This window comes from Centrocercus urophasianus, unplaced genomic scaffold (assembly GCF_019232065.1).
Source record: "Centrocercus urophasianus isolate 14NV4802_14NV808 unplaced genomic scaffold, USGS_Curo_1.0 seq_11, whole genome shotgun sequence".
Classification (NCBI taxonomy): domain Eukaryota; kingdom Metazoa; phylum Chordata; class Aves; order Galliformes; family Phasianidae; genus Centrocercus; species Centrocercus urophasianus.
The window spans coordinates 56,968,820-56,985,581 of NW_024884253.1; the positions used below are offsets into that span (position 1 = coordinate 56,968,820).

Genomic DNA, 16,762 nt, shown 5'->3' on the forward strand with positions numbered 1-16,762 from the left:
GTTCTAGTCTGAAGTGTTGCTAGTTTTTCACAGTGCTCTGTAATACTGGCATAGCTGGCATCCTTATGTAGCTAAGGATTGTTGACTCTGCAAGATGAAAAATAAAACTGAACAGCCTAGCTTTCCTCCAGCTAGGCGTGATTTCAGTGCATATCAAATCAAGTCATTCCCTTCCCATCTACTCTCTTTTCACTTGGAGCATTTATTTTTAAAATAAGGTTACATTCTTTCAGTCTGGTGTTGACCCTTTAGTGCTGCCCACATGCGATTTCCATTTGATTCATTTAATACATTCCAAGCACAGTGTTCTTGGGATCAGACTACCTTGCGCTGCTGTTGGGCCAGAAATAAAATAGGAATTTTATGCAGTGAACCTTTTCTTATTTCATTTGTTTTATGTGGGGCAGAATTTCAGTCTTTTGTCTGACACGATTCAAAATGGAAAAGCTGTTCATTTTGGTTACAACCCGATTCACAATGCTGTTAATATAGTATTTTGTAGGTATGTCTCCTTTTACTCCATTTCAACTACGGGGGAGAAAAATGCGGCGTAATTTTTTTCTTCCTCTTGTGTATCTCTTCTCCTTTTGGCTCAAAATAAGTTTGAAAACATTTTTACTTCTGACTTATTCAGAATAGTTGTTCACGTGAACTGCTAAACTCTTTTGACTACCCTTTGTATGGTTCCTGAAAACTCTTTAGCAAAAGCCAATGTTTTGCTGTACAACATTATTATTACTGTGTGCCATAGGGATAGCTGCATTATTCTGAATTTTCAGTTTTAAGTTGAAAAAAAAAAGTCTGCCACACTGTTGAATCTACTTTTGAAGAAGTGTATTTAGATTGTGTTTTATGAGAGGCTTTTTAAAAAATGACATTTTAAATCAGGCAAGGGTTTTTTTTTTCTATTTTAAGTATATTGGTGTGAGTACTAACTTTGCAGTAAGTCATGCTTTCAAGACCTTTTGGAATAGCTACATACAAGATTAAAACAAAAGAAATGCAGAAGATGCTAATTGGAGAAATTTGTAGAGGTTTATCATCTCAGTGTCTTCTACCAGATGCAATTAAAGTTTGACCTTTTTGTTAGAGAATCAGCTAAGTTATATGGATGCTTGAAAATAAATTAACTATAATTGCAATATGCAGATATTTTAAAGAAGGATTTACCTATTCTGTGATCTGATATCCACTGTATGAAAATGAAATTTGACTTCATTAAACAGATGAGGCAGCAAGCTTTCCTAAGGTAAAAGCTGGTATAATGAAGGTTCATGTTAACATACATATTTTGGAAAAAATCTCTTAACACATTACCTCTCTAGGAACAAGGAATGCAAGCAGATTATAACACAATTCTGAGGGGCACGAGACAGGACAGTGTGAATAATGGGAAAGAACCCATCCTTGTTCCTTGTTTGGACCAATAAGCTGTTGTATACTATTGAATATCAAAAAGTAGAAGCACTGTATTATTAATGCAGTATTCCATAGTCCAGTGATATGAGAAGAGTGTTCTTTTTAGCTGAGATACAGGACCTGGCTTCAGCTGACATATTAGTAAGTGTTTGAATGATATGATTTTGCACTGAGATCAGCCTCTTAATTTATGATTGGCAGCTCTTAATGGTACCGTCAGTATTTGTGAGTCTAACACGTGGTAAGTTTGTTATTAATTTTGGTTTTAAAATCTAGACATGCTGTAGTGATGGAAGCTTTGCTTTTGGCTTTACTGGCATCAGAATCTCATTTCTTATTTTCTGAAAAATTGTGCAAACCAAATAAGCTCAAGTCTGGGAATACTCAAAATCAAATCTGTGTGCCTGAAAGCAGTGAAGTTTACTTCTGCTATTAGAGCTCAGCTCTGTTGAGATCAGCAAAAAGAGTGTCTGAGTTATCAAAAGCAGTTTTGCTTTTCTGCATCTCGTTCCCCTATCTTAAAATTCAGTGGGTATTTCTTCTCCAATGCTAGTGATATGTTTAAATTATTCAGCTTGGTTGGAGTGATAAATGTTAGCTAAATGCAAAGATGGAGAGGTAAAATTATTTGCTGCGCCTCTTACCCAAAATACTTTGCAACAAAAATTACTCTGGTGGTGTCCTTAGTGATTCTCTTTGTACTCATTTTTCTTCACCTTTGCCAGCAGAACTCTACCTTGAGTGTGAAAGTATGTATTGTGATGAAGCCAGCTCAACAAAGATGATCGGTCATGCACAGAGTTTAAATTGAGGCAATCTTATGAAAGGCTGATCCTTCTTCAGAGGAGCTAAAAAGTTTTTAGTTTTTTGTTCTTAAGTAGCGGATCTAGGAGTGAAAATTCAGTTGATAAGACTTGATGCATTCTTGCAGAAGGTAGAAGACACCGTTACCGTTATGGTTTGCAGTAAATGATGGCAAAGCATTATCAGTCTAATATTTTGGCAGTGTAAATGAAACATAGCATGTTGTTTTAAGCTGTGTGGAAGTTGCACCTCTGACTAGCCTATACGACAGGCTTTTACACAAAGGGTCAAAAAAAACTCCTCCAACTTTTACATCTGTAATGTAGCAGCTCTTCCATTATTTATGGCAGTAAACCATGTTAGAAACAGAGTACACACATCTATGGGTCATAATACTGGATTCTTTGGTGTCCGTTTTTGTGGAGAACGGCATCAGCTTTTTTATTTAATTTTCTTTTGGAGCAAGGAAAAGACTTTGCTCATGTCTCCCTTTTTCTTGCTAAGCAATTTCCTATAGAGGATTGTTTTTCATGCTCAGGTTAAGATTTGACTTTTTATGTTGATTTACTCCTGTAATAAATATTTCATAAACTGGTTCAGTCATTTTTTAGGATGTGCCCTCTTAATCATATTTCAGTCCTTTTCTTAAATGGGGAATTAAATTTATTGAGTGTGGAACTTGGATACACTGAGAAAGCACTTAAATGAAAAGAACATTGTTTTCTTTTATTGGATTTGTGCTGAGTCAGTCAGTATCCTAAGACATTTTTACCATTTGGAATTCCAAACAATTCAAGCATTTCCAAGTCTGTGTATTAGTTGGTAACCTACAGGCTGCTGGAATGAAGTGAGATAAGTGGCCATTACAGCTCAGTGGAGGTTTCAGGTTTTCAGAGCAAATCTGTACCTGTATTGTAGTTTCTTTCATGTGAATTGGATACTCTTCCACAGAAATATTTCAGCTCACTCGTGCATATCTGTGCTTTTTGAACAACATCTGTATTCCTTTATTTAATAAAGAAGGGGTTTAGTTGCAGAAGAGAGGCCGATGTTGTCTACTATGTACATCTCTCTTCCTTTCAAGACAAGAGTTTTGAAGTTTCGTGTGAACCGCTGCTGTTGGGTGTTTATTTTATATATATTTTCTGACTGAAGCATAAATCTTTCAGAACGTCTCACGTGCTGTTGGATATGTATAATAAATTCCCTTCAACCCCCTCTCAGATGTGTGTGTGTGTCTCATGCAGTTTCTAAACTACTTAGATGCTTGGAAAAGCTGGGACCACATTGTTGAACTGACTTCCTGAGAACTTCCACTTTCTCTTTGCTCCCCAACAGGTGTATCATCTCTAAGCATCCAGTTCGCCAAACTTCCAAAGGGACTGAAACATTTAAACTTATCTAAAACCTCCTTGTCACCTAAAGGTATGCTCTATAAATATGCATATTTTCCTGTTGTTGAAGTTTCAGGCTTTCATCTTAATAATACCTTTTGTTACGAGGTTATAAAGTAGTCCATTCTGTTACTGATTCATATATGTATTTTAAACCGTGCAGCTGCTTTTTTACATCCCCGAGTTTACTATTTGGGTGCTGTACCCCATCCGATTTTAGAAAACTCTTACTTGTCCTTCGTGTGAGCTGGAACCTTTACCGTAAAGTAAGATTTAATTTAAAATTGCAATAAATGTTACATTTTATTTAAGCATCTGAGGCAGGAATGTGTGGAGAATTTTCTAAACAGCATTTGGAAAACTTCTTAAATGTTATTCATGCAATTATTTCACTTGACTACTTTATGAAATCAAGTGTTACAACAAAAGCTGTTAATTGATTTGCCCTGAGTGGAGACTGCTTTGTTTTATAATTTGCACACTTTTGATTTGATGCAGTAATTGAAATAGATGCATATTTTTAGCATAATACTGAAACATACGTCTGAAACTTACAGGTTTTTTTCACTGATGTTTTACATATAGTAGACTCAGTAATCTCTTTAACAGAATGGATCAAACCAGATTCTACAGAGTAGTGTTAAAAAAAAAAAAAAGCATTATCACAGTATTTTTTCAGGTGATGTTGACCTGAAAAAGGTAACTGAAGTGCAGTCAATGAAGGACATTATAACCTAGGATAAGAGATGTAATCCATGCTCTTTTATCCTTTTAATTACTGCTCTGTGAAGATTCTGTGTTCTCTCTCCTAAGCTTTAGGAATTGACCTGGAGGAATATGAGTGTGGAGAAGGGTTTTTTGATGTTGTTTTTAGTGGGTGTTCTGTAGGTCTAATAGTGTTTAACTGGATAGTAAGCTCTACAGTGAATTTATTCAGTCATCATTTTCATTAGAAACACTTTTGGAAAAAAACACCCTGTACTTTTCTTCATGTGCTATGAATGATTTCATCAACTCTTGATTGTTTAGTCAAGAGAATATTCTAGCTGCACATTCTCCTCTAGAAAGAATAAATGCCAGCTTGATGAAGCTCACCAACAAAATTCTTGTCAGTAAAAGTGAATTTTGAGGTTATGAAAATAATTAGAAAGATTTTTAACATCCCTTGTAAAGATAATCTTTGAACAAAAGCTGAAAATATATTCCAACATTTCTACTACTGGCCCCATGTGAATCCCTAGTCCAGATGGCATGATCCACCCTAGCCTTCAAATATCTATTCTCTAAAAAGCAGCATGTCACAATGAATATTGTTGGATGGTAGCTTTTCAAAATTCCATTTTAAAAGTATAGTGGAGTCTTAAATCTGGAATTGTTATAGCTCTCTATACATGAAGATTTTCAGCTTTGCATCTTTGCTTGTCTGCAAAGCTGTTTGTGTTATCCAGTTTTTCTTTAATGTAAGAAGGCAATTCTGAATTGCTTTTTAACTTGGAAGACTATTTTCTAACTTGGAATATTGAGAGCTTTTTTCTATAGCTGGGAGAAGCCTGGCTTTATCGACTTCAGAAATTCTGTACAATCTCTCACTGGTTTTGACCTTCTTTTAAAAGTGCTTTCTATGCAAAATAAGTTTCTAATAAGTTTCTAGGATTGAGAAGTGAAGCTCAGGTGGTAACTTCCCAACTGATCATTGTTCAAATATTGTATCTCAAGGTTCCTAAGAGCCATTAATACTCTGAGCCTCCTGAGAGCAGTAAAAGAGTATGGTAGATTGTCTGCAAATGAAAGTGAGATTACTGTCAAAGTATAGAATGAGGTAGGTGAAGTTCAAACAAAAGTATATTGATTTGAAGAATCTGGTTAAGTGGAAAAATTTAACATCCTCATTCAAAGACAGGGACAGAGTTGCTGAACCTGAGCCAAAGGCTAATTGAAAAGAATCCATCATTTGCATCATTCGAATGAAGACTTCAATGATGTGGCCAATTTTGAGTAGTTGAACTGTTTTAAATATGATACAAACATTAACATTATGGATTGTTTTATAGCTATTTTTCCCTAAGCTGAGTCACAATTTCTGAATTCTCAGAATTGTTGTCCAGTAGTATATTGCTGAGCTGTTCATACTATATTGCATTCATTTCTATTTATTGCTTATAAATGTTACTGAGAAGACTTATTAAAGGGAATCTAGAATGACAAGTTCTAGTAGTTAAATAGGACTTTCAGATCTTTCAAAGTTTCAAAAAGTTTTCATTTGCTCCTTACCTTTATGGATAGTGCATAGATTCAATAATGCAACATTAAGATAAATTGCAGTGAACAGAAATGTTTCAAGACTTGGCAAAGATGTCATTGTTCTCCAGTTCTTTTGAGTATCAAAAATTTCCTAAAGCCAACGGCTACTAACAGGAGAGACTCTCTTAATATTTGTATGCTTGGAAAATTAAAGCACTGCCTACTGTATTTTGGTTTCCAGTGACTTGCTAACTGCTTCCTCCAATGGCAAACCCATTTTTTAATAGTTTTTAAATGAAGTATGCATGTGTTCTATCTGCTGAATACCAGTTCACTTTGACTGATCTGGAGCTTTGAAAAATTGCACTGTAATGTGTTACAGATGGAAACACCTACCTGCTTCACTCTTTTGCCTAGGCATTTATGAGAAAATCACTGTTTGCTAAAGTTCACAGTGATGCAGGCAGTGATAGTCATCTACAACAAATTAAGAACTTTGTAATAAGCTATAAGGGTCCTCAGGTGAAAATCAGTTTTGCTGGAAATAGCCACATCCTAATTTTTATTTGGAAAAGCTGAAGAACTTTGGAACTTGGCTGACTAGTTCCCAACGTGAGCTTTTTAATTTTAACGTAAAAAATCTGTATTTTTTTTGTCAACAGGAAATGAGTGTCTTTATGCATCTCTTGATACTTTAATTAGCTAACTATTTTTTTCTGAAATTACAGGCAAATGCATAATTGAAGTATTTTTAACTTCTAGGTCTTGTCAGTTGCTTTTGAAGTTCTGGCAAATTATACTTGTTAATGTGCTTGATCTTCCACAGATACTTTTATCTAAATATTATTGTTTGTGAGAGGACATTGTCTGAGCATTATTATGTGAAATCTGTCTTTAAAATCTGTTACAAAATATGGTTGCACAGTTGAAGCCACTGCAGAGATGGCAAAAAGATTTCTTCCTGAAACTCAGGATGTGTGGCTCGCTGAGACCTGTTTTATCAGAGGCAGGGAGCCCAAACTAAACCATATCTTTTATGACAAAAAGAAGTCTTGTATCTTCCTGGTGATCTGTCTTCCTCCCCTGTAGAACAGTGACGGTTACAGGAGGCCATTAAAAATTCTGTGACTGTGTGACTGTGTTCACTGGAATTGTGCTTTTGCAGGGTCTCTGCTAGTACTGTGCTGGATAAGGTGAATACTGACCTTTTCTTGCAGGGGTGAACAGCCTTTCCCAGTCACTGAGTGCCAACTCGCTGATAGCGAACACGCTCGTCTATCTTGACCTCTCAGGGAATGCTCTCCGTGGGGATGATCTCTCAGTAAGCATGTCACTGTTCTGATTTATTGTTAGAAGAAAGGCAGTGCCATTTTATTAACATTCTTTTTTTTTTTTTTTTTTTTTTGTTTTTTTTTTTTGCCTTTATTTCAGTACAGTTCTAGTAGGGATAAAAAACAATATTTTGATCTAGATTATTTTGCATACGCTTAGAGCTTTAAATTGCCCTACACAACTAAATAGAACCACATAAATGTGTTCATACAAATAGGTCTTGTTTCAGTAGACTTTTCACACTCTCTGAGTTCTGTTTGAAAGTGACCAAAACACTATTAAAAAAACTCTTTTTAATGATAAATGTATTACAAAATTTTCACTGGAAGACTGGAAACAATTTAATTCCTTTGATTTGGAATGATTTGATTTTATTTATGCTTTTGAGTATTTTTGTCTGTATAGAAAAATCTGTTCATCTCCTACTGAAACTCACAATTCTTTGCAAAATCTCTTCTGAAATCTTGTTGTTCAGTTCATTGGTCGCTATTGAGCTGCAGCTGTTTTCTATGTAACAAAATACATTAAGTTTTCTGCTGGTGTTTACTCACCTTTTTGCAGTCACATCCGTATTTGATCATAACTGTCAGATTTTGAGTTCTCTGATTATGAAATATCTAAAACATGCAAATTTGGAGACGCCTAATCTGATCATGTGAATTTGTTGGACTTTACCTACCTGTGACTTTCACGTGACATTTTGCACAAACTTGACTAGTTTCAGGTTTATCAGCATATTCCAAGAACTAGGCTTTTCAGATGTATGGATGTATTTTCAGGAAATGGAAGTTTTAGTGGGACAAGAGGATTTGAAAGGTAGCAAACGCACTGTCTCATGTAAAGAAAGACACACAATTATTCTCAGAGAGAGAATAACAGGAGAAATATATAAAAACAAGAAGCGTGACATTGACAGGCAGTGGTTAAAGAAGTCTGATGTCTTCCCATAGTATTTTATGGGACAAAAAATAAGTCTTTTCATAGCCTGTCAGAGAGGGAGAGAGAGATGGTTCAAAGAAAAAGGTTCTTAATACTGAGATCTCTTAATCTGTGGAACAGTTTTCCAACAGGAGTAAAGAAATCCTGTTATTTAGCATATAGAATAAACTCTAGCAAAGCACAGGGATTTTTAGGGTAGGAACCTTTCTTTCACTATTAGGTGTATCTGCTAAATGACCTAATTCTAAGAAAGACAGATCTATTTTTGAAATGTTAAATGTGCTCAGCTGGGGTAGATTTCAGATGGAGTTGTCTGTTCCATGTTTCTGTGAACTATGTCATCCTTTCTTTTCTTGGTATTTTTTTGCTGTTCTGAGAGACTAAAAATATAAAAAAGCGAAGTATAATATGCTTTATGTACACTAGTGTAGTCTGTGTAGTACCAAAGTCATTAATATTAGATTTATTTTCTACTTGTTCTGTATTCTCCCTTCAACTTCTTACGCACTGCAAATATTAAGAATTAGCCATAGTCTTCAAATGCAAATGATTCTCATCCCTCATGCTTAGAGGGGCTGTGTTAAACTTTCAAGCCAGTTAGCCTTTTTAGAAAGTATAATGTCACTTTGAGTATTGCAAGGTATTTTTAACAAAATTATCATTTTCTGTGAAAGTGCTTTTACAAAGTAACTCAAGAGTTTTCTGCTTAGCATTTGGTAGATGTGGTTTGAACACCATTTTTACCTTTTGTTCCTGAAAAATGATAGCCTTTGAAAGTAAAACAGGTTGTTTTGGTTGAGTGAAAGGTTTCAGACACATCTGTAGTGCAGTTTTATACAAACCTAAATGCATCTGAAAAGAAATCTGTGTCACAGTATCAAAAAATAACATTGATATGTTTTTTTTTTTCTCATTCCATTAATTATAGAGCCTCTACAATTTTTTGGCCCAGCCAAATGCCCTTGTTCATCTGGATTTATCCAACACAGAGTGTGCTCTAGATATGGTAATGCTTTTTTTTTCTTTGTGTGTGTGTGGAGATTCAAATACCAAGGAAAATTCCCTACTTTGTATACCTACTAAAATCAATCTTCCTTATCTTCTTATCAGGTGTGTGCAGCCCTCCTTCGTGGATGTCTTCAGCATCTAGCTGTCCTTAGTCTTTCCAGGACACTTTTTTCTCACAGGTACAGTTTAAATGTTTTTTCCCTCAACTGCTATATTTTGTGTTACACTTCCTTGATTTTGTGCTGGCATGTTTCTTTTAAAGAAGAAATGCATGCGTTTATAAAAGGTCTCTTAAAAAACAAAGTATCATTATTCCAAGGAAGTTATTTTCTTTCCATCCTTTGCTAGATAGCTGTAATATAAGCTACCTTGTCTAATAAGTTTTTCATGATCCTGATACACTAGGCAGTTTGTATACATCCTCTGTTGTAATATTAGACTTTGAAGTCTAACTTAACTCTTCTTCAAATTTGATTTTAAAGTACTTATTTTTCATGATTTGTTGATCGTTAAAAATGCATTTTTTTTATTATTTTTCTTCTTTTCCTGGGAAGAAGTCCTTCAGAAAGTCTTTGAGATTGAACACTGACTTTATAGAGTACTTCCAGCATAGGAAATAATAGCCTTAGTTTTCCTTTTCCTCAAATCAGTGGATTGAGCACCTGTCAGAGGTGTCAGCTAGTTAGGGATAAGCAATCACAGTGTTCAGTAGTTATGTCTAGTGGTGAAAAGGCAACATCAGTGTTTTGTAGAGCACTGTTTGATCTTTTACTCGTAAAATCTAAGTATACCCACGATCAATCAGACTTGAATGATCATTCCTGGTAGTTCACCAAGCAGAAGCTAGATAATAATGTCTTCTGAGCAGCAGTACAATGGTGAAAATTGTTTTTTGAATCAACATTTTGATAGCATTGTATTTCCAAGTTAAGTGAGAGCTACTGACTACTGAGCTGTTGAAGGTACAGCAAATTAAACAACACATAAATGACTTACAATTTTGACAATCTGCATTCACTATAGGATGTTCACTATTGAATATTCAATTATTAATATAGTATTAGTACTGTAACTATTACTAATTAATATGCACTGTTGAAATGAGGAGCACCTAGATGTTACTTAATGAATATATTTACTTACAGAAAAGGAAAAGAAGTCCCTCCCTCCTTCAAACAGTTTTTCAGCAGCTCACTTGCATTGATGCAGATTAATCTCTCGGGAACTAAACTGCCTCCTGAGCCTCTGAAGTAAGAATTTCATTTAATCTTCTCCTGTTGCCTAACACCTAGTTCACATTGTTATTATGTGGTGCTATATATATTAAGGAAAAAAAGAAAAAAAAAAAAAAGAAGAGGAAAGGATTTTATTTGCATTTTTTCCATTTGTATGTTACTGATATTGGAAGAGTGAGTTTCATAATGACCACATGTTAAAGAAATACTGCTTCTGTCTCATGTTTGAGGCTATTAATCATAGTTTGGTTTGTGTCACAGTTGTTTTGTTTCCATCAACTTTTTGTGATATATTTCTCGCTTTGTGCCTTCCAAACAAAACTATTTGCTTTGCAATAAAATGGGATTATGTATTTGTATTAGCATCATTCCTTTGAGGCTGCACTATTGCAAGAACCATCGTGCATATGAAGCTTTTGCAGTGCTTGATGGGAGAGACCTCTTGCCCAGAACTGCACCCTCCTTTTAGGGAGAGAGATGATGGCATCCAATTCTAAGAGTGCTAAGGGTAATGCTTTGCTTTTCTGTATGTTACCCATCCCACAGGTAACAGGTTCTTGTTATATGCACTGGGCTGTTCCACTGACCACCCAATGACAGAGAAAAACTCCTCTTATAGCATAATGCAGGTAGAGGAAAATTCTGTAGCGCTGTGTCACCCCTCTTGAGATGTGTGCAGTTTGTGTGCTGTGGTGAAGTGGAATTTAAAGGGGGTGCTTTAAAATCAAGATCTATCTACGTAGATAGACATAATCTCGATAGGTCATTCTACAATTCTGGCAGAATCCTTGTCTTTATTGGCTGAATTAGACTCTTTTCAGCTTGCCAGCTACTGTGCATTAAAACATATAAAACCCAGTCCACAGTAGAAATCTAGATGTGATCACTAACCAGTCCTGAGAACTCAATCTCCAAAATCCTGATCTGGATGTAGGTATGTATATACATATACATGTCTGTGCATGTATATATTATATCAGTGTATTTGTGAGTTCTATCTGTGGGGATAGAAGCCTTTCTCCTGAGGAAGAACGTGGAAGTGAAGCAGGCAAAAACTCAACAAGGAAGTAGCTAATGAGTGGCAGTTGGTGGCAAAACCAAACATGTTGGAGCGAGTACTGGATGGAAAACTTTTATTTTGATCTGGAGGAAACTAAGGCAGATAAAAGTTACAAACACCTTACAGGAAGGAGTAATGTGCATTGTTTTGGGATGCTTTTTCTTAATGCAATTTGACACTGCATAGGGACAGTTCAATATGATTTTAAGTAAGATGCAGTGGATTGAAATCCCACTGCTTGAGGGATTTCAGAGTAGTTTTAGCTCTGATTTTCAGTGTTCCATATGGTGCTCTTGGCTGCTGTCTTGCTTGGTTAGACTTTGGTAGGGTTAAGAAAGTAAGGTTTTGATGGACTGATGGTCACAGAAAATAATTAGTGAAAAGTACTTTGGTTGATTCAGGTTAACTTAGGGATATTGATCCTGAGGTTGAGGGCAGCGTGTGGCTACATTTAATGAAGTTAGAAGAACAGAAGTTGCATGTGACTAACACCCAGGTCAATGTTCTCAATAGTGCAGGAAAAAAAACGTCATGAGACATTGAATCTTTCCATAGAGGTCAGAAAAGGTGAGACATCTCAGACACTGTGGTTCATATTCAGGTTTTTTTGTTGTTGTTTTGGTTTTTTTTTGGCATGTTGAATATCTTCAGTGGCGTGAGGAGTTTTGGCAGGCATATGTGCTCATGGATGCTGCATGAGGATATCCCAAATACTTGTGACCCCTTGATCTGCCAGCTGTGCATCAAATGGCAGATCTTTCTAGTCCTTTTCAGCCAGTGATCTATATTAGCAAAAATCTACTCTGCTGATAATATTTAAACTGATCTGGCTCAGTCTGATTGAGTTGAGTTAAAGGGAGTTACACACATGAGTGCTGTTGATAAAAGTAAAGAGAGAGTTATAAGCAGAAAACAGTGAGTTGAGAGCAGTAAACTCCATTGCTGGCACAGACAGCTACAGAAAGCATCTGTCCAAAATCTGCTTGGACATGGATGTTTTGAAAATACCCATTCTTCCCTCACTTAGTTGGCATTTTGCCATGAGCTTCATTTGTTTCACCCCAATAGCAGTGTTCATCGCTTCCTGGGGTTTAGCACGGAGCTGTTAATACTGCTTGGTAGCTTCCTTGATGTGCTTTTTCTCCAGCCTTTTCTTCAGTCCAAGCTGAGTGCATCTCTCAACAATGCAGAGAACCATCTCAAAGCAACCCTATATGACTTGGTGTCAAAAGTATCACATGGAAGTTAATTTGGTGTTAAAAAGATGTACTATCACCTGGGAGCAGCTGCTTAGCATTTCTGTCTTAACTGTAAGAAATTACAAAACTGCAGAACAATCGAGGTTGTAGGATGTGTTAAAGGCAAGGAGATGGAAGCATCTGCTTTCAGACAGACTTATTTGTCATAGTAATGATTGCAATAGCAGATGAAGGCTGATTTCTAGAGGGAAAAGTAATACAGTCTACACTAATCGTACAGCTTTAGCATCTTTGATCTGTGCATGCCAGAAAGCCTTTTTTGACAATGTGGGCCTTGAAACTGTCCTCTGATAAAGGAGAAGTTCCTTTTTAGTGTCTGTGAGCCAGACGTGAGAGTTGAGTAAATGATTCAAGATGGAGCTTGCCACTGGGAAACTAAACAAAGCAAGAAAGCAACCCACTAGATAAAAATGTAGATACCTGGCATAGTGAGTTTCCATTTCCCCTTTTAACCAATTCATTACATGATATCTTTGATTCATTTTGTAATACCATTCCTTTTTTATCAACTTCCTTTAGGACTGCAGTTTCAGAGCATTTAGTCACATCTGTTGACTTGGTGTTTCTGAAGATATTGGTTAATCAGGGCACTCAGGCAGGGAGATGAGCTTGTTTGTAAAGCAATGGACCTTTTAATATAAGCCAAGCCTTCCAGGAAAGAAGTCTGTTAATAAAGCTATACTGCTGGAGATACCATTTAATGGATGGAGAAAAGCTGCTTTTAGTTGTTACGCAGAGGTAATATAGTTAATGATCCATCACAGGGTTTGTTGTTGTTGCTTGCTTTATATTTTTAACTGAGTGACAGTAGTTTTTATGCTCTTTTCCTTGTTGTGGCATACGTTGGCATTTTTGTTCATTTACAACCATTGCCAGAAATGTTATTTTGATCTATCAGGGCTGTAACAAGACAAGTTGCTGACACGTTTCTCATCCAAATTCTAACTGCAAGGGCAAGACTTTTCCCAAGTATCACCATGCATGTGATTTAAACAGAGTGACTCAGTACTGATGTATCTGTCTAAAGTGCCTTTGACTACTGGTGATGTTTCAGGAGAAAAGTAGGAAATGATGAGGTTTTCTTAGAAAGGAGTTTATAGGTCAATAGGTTGGAGGGGGGGAAGAAGGAGGCTGACACTTTTTTCTTCCTCTGAAGAGGTTTATATTTGAATTCGCAGCAGTCTCTCTAGCTTTTTTTTTTAATGTTCCCTTTTTATGAATGCTCTGAGTTTTTTATACTGCCTCAAAATATTAAGGAAGCTACTTGTAAAGTTATCAGACAAACTTTGCATAAAATCATGTTTGGGAAGGACATAGTTGAAGATAATCTAAAAATTTCTAAAAACTTGCAGAGCTTTCATATTTTTCTCAAAGTCTGTATTTGAATGGATTAGGAAGTAAAGAAGTACAAGATATTTGTTTTGTATAACACCGAAGGGCTGATTATTGTTTGTAGCTGCAGAGCAGATACAATAGGCTGAAATGAAAAATATTCTTGAGGCACGTGCATTCTAAGCACAGTTTCTACACACTGCTTGCATAGCAAGTGTTTAGGCAAATAGCTCAGCAAAATGCATTGTTTTTCTTTACCACTATGCATAGGTGATTGGAATTTTGTTAGGCTGAAATGAAGCTTGTGAAGGAAATTTTTCTGTTTCTCAGTTCAATATTCAATTCAAAGCAGTGCCTATTATAAAGATAGTGGAAGATGTACATTGGTTGAATTTGCTCCTCTTATAAGATAAATACTGTTGTTATTTGGCAGCATTAACGCAAACGTGATGTTAATACCAACTTTTGTATGTGGAAATAAATTTCTGTTAGGCTTTAAAGATGGGCTTTTGAAAATTATAAGTTCATTGCTACACTTCTTTGCCATTCTGCCACTGTTTGAGAGTATCATTTTGAAATTTGTATTTGTTTTTTGAGTTGCAAAAGTGGAGAAAGATGTGATGCTTCAATGTAATACAGTGCTTGGGTGCTAACAGGCATTATTCCAGGCTGAAATGCCTGACTGCTGTGTGTCTTACCTTTATTGTAATCTCCATTTTTTTGTGGAATTTTTGGAAAATTAGAGACCAAGTATGGTTGTAAATACAACACACCTTTTGTAATCATTTGATTCTCTTTTAAAGCAAGTGTTGATGAAAAACTATCTCTGATGAACCTTATTAAATGTTGACGTAGACTTAGTTTTACTGTTTCCTTATTTGCATTTCATTCCTGAAGTTTTTGATGCTGCTGGGGTGTTCTTGGTATGGCACGGCAGGTTTGTACTACATTGTCTTTTAAGAAGTAACTGCTCAGTTGCTGTGGTTTTGTTTTGAAATGGTTCTGTGCACTATTAGGTGTATTAACCTGTGATTACTGATTATGCTGTTGTAAAGCTGCCTTTAAAAAAAAAAAAAATGGTTCTAATATTGATCTTTTTCAGAGCGCTTTTGTTAGGCCTGGCTTGCAATCACAATCTGAAGGAGGTGTCTTTAGATCTCAGTAGCTGTGAGGTAAGGATGATTTTTCAGGATGTATTCAAAAGATGCATAGATATGGAATTAGAGTTCTCATGCAGTCTGCTGGGCTAGGCATTCTGCCTCTCACCAGAAGCTGTGAGAAAGGTAGGAATCAAAGAAATCATGGCAAAATAATTTGCTATATGTATCTGTGCCATAAACCAGGAACACAGAGGTTCAGGACACATGCAGCATCATGCTGTCATTATGCTCCTTACAGTAGCAACTGTAGGTACTGTTTGCTGCTTGGCAGTTTCTGCTTTCTGGTGCTCTGATTATAGGGCACCCTGTGTGAGATTTTCCAAGGTGTCTGCATTGGAATGGGACCCAGGAAGCTGCAGATCCTGAAGGTGCAGTTTGAATGTCTTCCTTCAAAATATCTCCACTGGAGGCAGGCATCCTCTCCTGCAGGTTTACTTAAATCTTGGGATAAATTCTGCTTTTGTAATCAATTAACCAATGCAGGCCAATAGGGAACTTCAGTAAGAAATGATGGAAGTGCGCCATTAACTTGAAAAGTGTTGTGCAAATGGTTGTTTTAATACTGCAACAACAAATTAGAAAAAAAGAAAAAAGGGAGCCTTGATTTGCTGCTTCTTTTTTCTCTGTGCTCTTCTGTGCACTTTGTTTCTGAGTATTGTCCACACTCTTGCAGGATGATACCTGTATGGCTACAGATCCAGACAAGAAATCAGCCAAGATCCTGGGAACTAGGGAGGCAAAGTTACTTAGAGAACTGGGGTCACTTTTACCTAAAGCAAATCTCCAGGCTTCCAAAGCTTTCCTTTCTAAGCTGCGAAGAAAGCCTTTTACTTGTTAGGAAGATCTTTGTAAGTCCATCACCTGTGTAGCTGTTCCACAGGTGCCTTTCAGGTGTGATGGTTTCCCTTTAAATTGGAAGCATGCAATATGATGAACATGGTGAGGTGCAGTAATTGTTACGTTCATGGTTGATTACTTCTGGAATGTGCATCCTTTCCTTAGGAAGAAAAAAAACCAAAAAACACCAAATCTTTGTGAATGCATTTTGTAGTTTGTTTTGATATTTTGTACTTTTTTAAAAAGTGGTTTTACTTGGAGGGGCACTACATGTAACTGGCAGGCAGAAAAGCTTTCAAGTCAGGTATTTGTGTGATTATGACTTCTGAGCAGTTATATCAGAAGGATGGCAATTTTTCTTTTAGAGGGAGACAGGAAAAGGGAGGAGTGATTAAATTAACAAACATGAAGTCCAGTATTCATAACCTTAAATAAATAAAACACATAAATAATGAAAATATAAACTAGCATGTAACTCAAGCACAGGAGTGCAAGTTCATGGCCTGAAACTGAATGCCATTCATAGATAACCTCCATGAGTCATTAGCTGCATTGGACACCAAAGCAAAAGCAGTGATAGCAGAAAGGAGAAAGTTATGCTCAGGGGGAGATATTGCATTCCCCTCTGTGGTTTGGTTGCTTCAGCATTTACTAGGGAGAGGCAGCTGTTTCCAGAGATTAATGGGGACATACGCAGAGGAAACAATCTATAGCAGGTCCCTCCAAACTGACAGTGCTTCCT

General features: G+C 36.3%; 1 protein-coding gene across 5 annotated transcripts in view; it reads left to right on the top strand.

The window, feature by feature from the left end:
- CARMIL1 (capping protein regulator and myosin 1 linker 1) overlaps nucleotides 1–16,762 on the top strand; it is a 173,526-nt gene that overhangs the window by 90,537 nt on the left and 66,227 nt on the right. For all 5 annotated transcript variants that reach the window (XM_042808811.1, XM_042808815.1, XM_042808810.1 and 2 more), the window contains exons 12-17: nucleotides 3,562–3,648; nucleotides 7,076–7,179; nucleotides 9,058–9,135; nucleotides 9,240–9,316; nucleotides 10,283–10,387; nucleotides 15,126–15,195. In XM_042808811.1, the coding sequence (XP_042664745.1) occupies nucleotides 3,562–3,648; nucleotides 7,076–7,179; nucleotides 9,058–9,135; nucleotides 9,240–9,316; nucleotides 10,283–10,387; nucleotides 15,126–15,195 (521 nt within the window). The remainder of the gene's footprint in view (nucleotides 1–3,561; nucleotides 3,649–7,075; nucleotides 7,180–9,057; nucleotides 9,136–9,239; nucleotides 9,317–10,282; nucleotides 10,388–15,125; nucleotides 15,196–16,762) is intronic.